We start from the raw sequence: 4166 nt of genomic DNA on the forward strand, positions 1-4166 counted from the left end.
AACACAGAGCTCATTTGTAGCCCTTTGAGCAAAAAGTATTTTCGATTTAGGATTTGTAACTCCAGCATTGTAACAAAATGACATCTGCTTATTCAGCTACTCTGAAGATTTTCTTACATACCAGTATTTAGGCCAGAACTGACAATTCATTATATGGAAAAACGTGATCCACGCCTGGCAGGACCGTGCCAGCAGGAACTCAATCAGCTCAGATCCTGAATGCTCTCCTGCAATCGTTGTTTTGTTCATAGTTGGAAGACTGTCATAGTAATACAAAACAGTTTCAAAGGTAAAGCTACATTTGTATACTGTACTCTCAGGACTGTCACTGTAAAATTCCAGTGAAACAGTTCTAATAAAGACATAGCTTGAATTTAAAAATCATCCCCTAGAGTCTTCTACTTCCAAGTCAGTATTAACACAGTAAGAACCATGACATTTTAGAAACAGTACTCTCCACCTTCTCTCACTTTTCCCTCCAGAGTGCTAGAGTACAGACCTGTCAAGTCTTTGTAATTAAAATCATTCACTGCTGTTTTTATGCATAGAAAAGTTGAGGGAGACTGCCACCAGATAAAACACTAGCATGTTTAATATGCAAAACAAAACACAGTTGTTTTTTTTTTTTTCAAGCAGTATGCCTTTTCAACTATTCCCAATAGAAGCCTAATGAGTACTGAAAATGGAGCAATTAGTATTTGGTATCAGTTTGTGTACAAAGAGCCAGTCTGCAATCTCACCTTCCTTAGCCTAGGAGTACATCCCTCCAATAGGAAGGAAAGTATTAGCCAGATTATGTCAGTTATACACCAAATTCATAGGACTCAGCATCACTAATATAGCTTCTTCCTCAGGACTAAGAGTAATCTACATTTTGATGTGCCATCAGTTACATAAACAAAAATGAAAATATCAGGGTTTTGAGAGAGTATTCTGGTATTTGGGTATTCTGGTTCAAACTTAGCCATTTTCATTTGCAGGCTAAACAAAGCTTTTCTTGTCTATGCTTGGGTCCTGAAATTAATTAGAAGCTTACCATATCAACACATTCTACTCATTGCTGTAACATCCAAGAAGAAAATTCACTCAAGGCTTAACTGCAGATGAATCCCTCAGACAGCTTCAGATACACAAGGCTGAAGACATTAAATCAAGTACCACCTGAGAGTACATGTGATATATGCCCAACATTGCCTATTAAGTGTTGCATGTAATACAAAATAGGCTCAGCTATATACAAGATGTTGCAAATTATGCAAGAGCCATCACTTTGGAAAACTCATGGCAGCAAGTATTTCTTCCATTGATCCAAAGTTTTCGATGAGATACCTCCAGTTTCTAACACTGTGACATTAATAAGCCCCACCACATTTTAAGACTTTGGTTTTTCAACAGAAATACTGATTTGAGTAACAGCAGAACTGTGTGCACAGAGGTTGATAAGAATGTACCTACCACTGCAGCACAAGAAGTCAGACACCTTGTCTCTGCAGGCTTGTTTTCAATTGTTTATTGAGGTTTAAGAAGTCATCCACATTTCTATAAATATAGACATTACTTGAGTAAGTGACTTACAATGTCACCAGTGCAGGTACATATATAACCAACATACAAAAGCTCCACTGGAAGCTACTTCAGTTTATTCAAAAAGGACCAAGATGTCATAAAAAAAAACAAACAGCTGTCACTTTCAGTTATCAAAGACACTAAAGTGCATTTTTGGTTATCTCCTGGTCGAACAGCTGCTGGTTAAAAAGCTTGATTTTTTTTTCAACATACCTAAATTACATCGATTGACATTCGGTTTGTAGCTGTCATCCTCCTGATACATGGCAGCAGGTAAGAAAAATGTATTACTTTGCTGGTTGAGAGGAGGAAATAGATTTTGCTAGTTTCTACTTTTTTTTTTTTTTTTTAAGTCTGGTATTTCCAACAAAAGTTTAAAGATAATCTAACATTCTGATGAATTTCTACAGCACCACTAAAGTTAGTCTTAAAAATCCAGGCTCTGCTTTAGCCCTTTTGATTGCTAACCAAGTATCTAAAGAGTCACTTGAAGCTCTGTACCAGTAAGAAAAACTACCCTCCCTTTTCTGTCAAGCACTATCCTGCCCAGTTAACACTGTTTGCACACTCTGTAAACAAGAACAGCTTAAAGCATAATTAAAGCAGAACACAGGCCCATCTTGAAAATCTTCTTCCCCCTTTCCCTCCCCCCCCCGCCCCGCCCCTGGTAGTGTCTAATGTTTGAGTGTACAAAGCATTATTACATTCCTAACCACAAAATACTGTAAGAGTCACAACAAAAAAAGCATACGTTGAAAGTGACATAGCAATACTGCTTTAATAAAATGGGGTATTTTGGGGAGATACAAGATGTGCTCTGCTAATTTTAACTCCATCTTTACCTCATTATAAGTATGTTCTATTGCCAGGAAAGTCACCAATAGGGCAAAGAATGCTGCACTGGTTAGAACCACAGCAGCCACAGTTGTTCTTTATAGCTCCTTTACTGCAATTCATTGGCTTTTGATACTAGGAGGACATAAAACTCACCATTCAGAAATAAATTACTAACTTTGAGTAACAGTTTAAACCTGATTAGCACTGTATAATGCTGAATGGCTACTTCTAAAAAATAAAAACCTTATATACCAAAAAACATGCTATATGTTGAGAAACCACTTTTTCATGCTCCATCGTGTTGTTTACAGTTTTTGCTTGTCAAAGTCTTTCTTTTACCAGTTGAAGAATCCACAGCACTTAAGATTTCAAGTGTTTGAACTGAATGTGATTCGATTTCAAAAAGTGCCAAATTAAAAAAACCTACACATGTAGCCAAGCTTTCATAAAAAACCTCAAACAAGGTAAAAAAACAGCCTCAACAAAATTATGGGTTACTAGCTTCATACATGTTTTTAAAGCTGTATAATGTTCACCTAAGCACTCCACTTACGAGCATTAGAAGTTTAAAAACACAGAACACCTTCAATGCAAATTACTTGCAGAGGGCACCCTCAAACATATGAGTACAACACTAAGCAGAAAACCCTCGTTTTATTTGGCTATTTAGACATCCATGTCACATATACCCACCCATCCATTTCCTGATAGCATTACATCATCTATTAGGGCTTCTGAAATAATACAGAGCCAAAAAAAATCAGAAGAGACTAGTTAAAAAAAAATAAAATTCCCCAACTGCACAGCCTCCCTGCACACAGCAAGGTTGTGCAACTGATTGTTCAATGTAACTAAGCTTAACGGCATCCAAACAGGCAGGCCTGGCTTTGGAAGCTGTCTTACGTCAAATTTTGACCATGTAACTACTCTAAAATAGAAAGGTCAAAAAAGAACTCATCTCTTCTTTTTCTGCTGCCTCAACATTTTCCTTCGCTTAATTATCATATCATGTAGTTTCTCCAGTCCCTCTTTAAGTCCATCTCCAATGATTGCACAGGTAGGCTGCAAATGCCAGGGTGTTGAAGAACTCAGCTCACTCATCGCTAACATTTTCTCTATTTCAGAAAGGGACAGAGAGTTCCTCAGGTCCTGCTTGTTAGCAATGATAAGGACAGGCACTCCTTGATTCTCAGATATCCTAGTAATCTTATGAAGTTCTGTTTTGGCCTCCTCCATCCTCTCAACGTCGACGGAGTCCACCACAAACACGATGCCATCGGTGCACCTTGTGTACGACTTCCACAGCGGCCTCAGCTTCTCCTGGCCGCCCACATCCCAGAAGTGGAAAGTGACCGTCTTCGAGTTGCCCAGAGTCACTTTGATTTTCTCCGTATTAAATCCTTTAGTGGGGACAGTGTTGACGAACTCATTGAACTGCAGTCTGTAGAGCACCGTCGTCTTCCCGGCGCAGTCCAGCCCCAGGATGACGATGTGAAAGCTCTGGAAGGAAGGCAGGCTGGAGAGGATCGGCGTCTGGTCCGAGAGTCCATTCCCCATTGCCAGAAGGGAAGGTGACAGCAGGCTGCCACGAGCAGAGGCGGCTCCCGCGGCGGCGCTCGGATCCTGCCAACGACACGAGCGGCGTTACGGCCCGCTCCGCGGCCCCGGCGCCGCCGCCCCGACTGCGGGGGCGGCCGCGGGCAGCGCGACGCGGAACGCCACACGTCCCGCGCCCCGCCCGGCGGCTGCGGCAGTCCCATGGG

General features: G+C 40.9%; 1 protein-coding gene across 1 annotated transcript in view; it reads right to left on the bottom strand.

Annotated features, from left to right (window-relative positions):
• Positions 1-1495: 1495 nt before the first annotated feature.
• ARL4A (ADP ribosylation factor like GTPase 4A) overlaps positions 1496-4166 on the bottom strand; it is a 2907-nt gene continuing 236 nt past the window's right edge. Inside the window, exon 2 of the mRNA XM_039710624.1 lies at positions 1496-4026. Coding sequence (XP_039566558.1) covers positions 3358-3960 — 603 coding nt within the window. The 5' untranslated portion in view covers positions 3961-4026 and the 3' untranslated portion in view covers positions 1496-3357. The remainder of the gene's footprint in view (positions 4027-4166) is intronic.

Source organism: Passer montanus, unplaced genomic scaffold (assembly GCF_014805655.1).
Source record: "Passer montanus isolate IOZ18808 unplaced genomic scaffold, ASM1480565v1 scaffold10, whole genome shotgun sequence".
Classification (NCBI taxonomy): domain Eukaryota; kingdom Metazoa; phylum Chordata; class Aves; order Passeriformes; family Passeridae; genus Passer; species Passer montanus.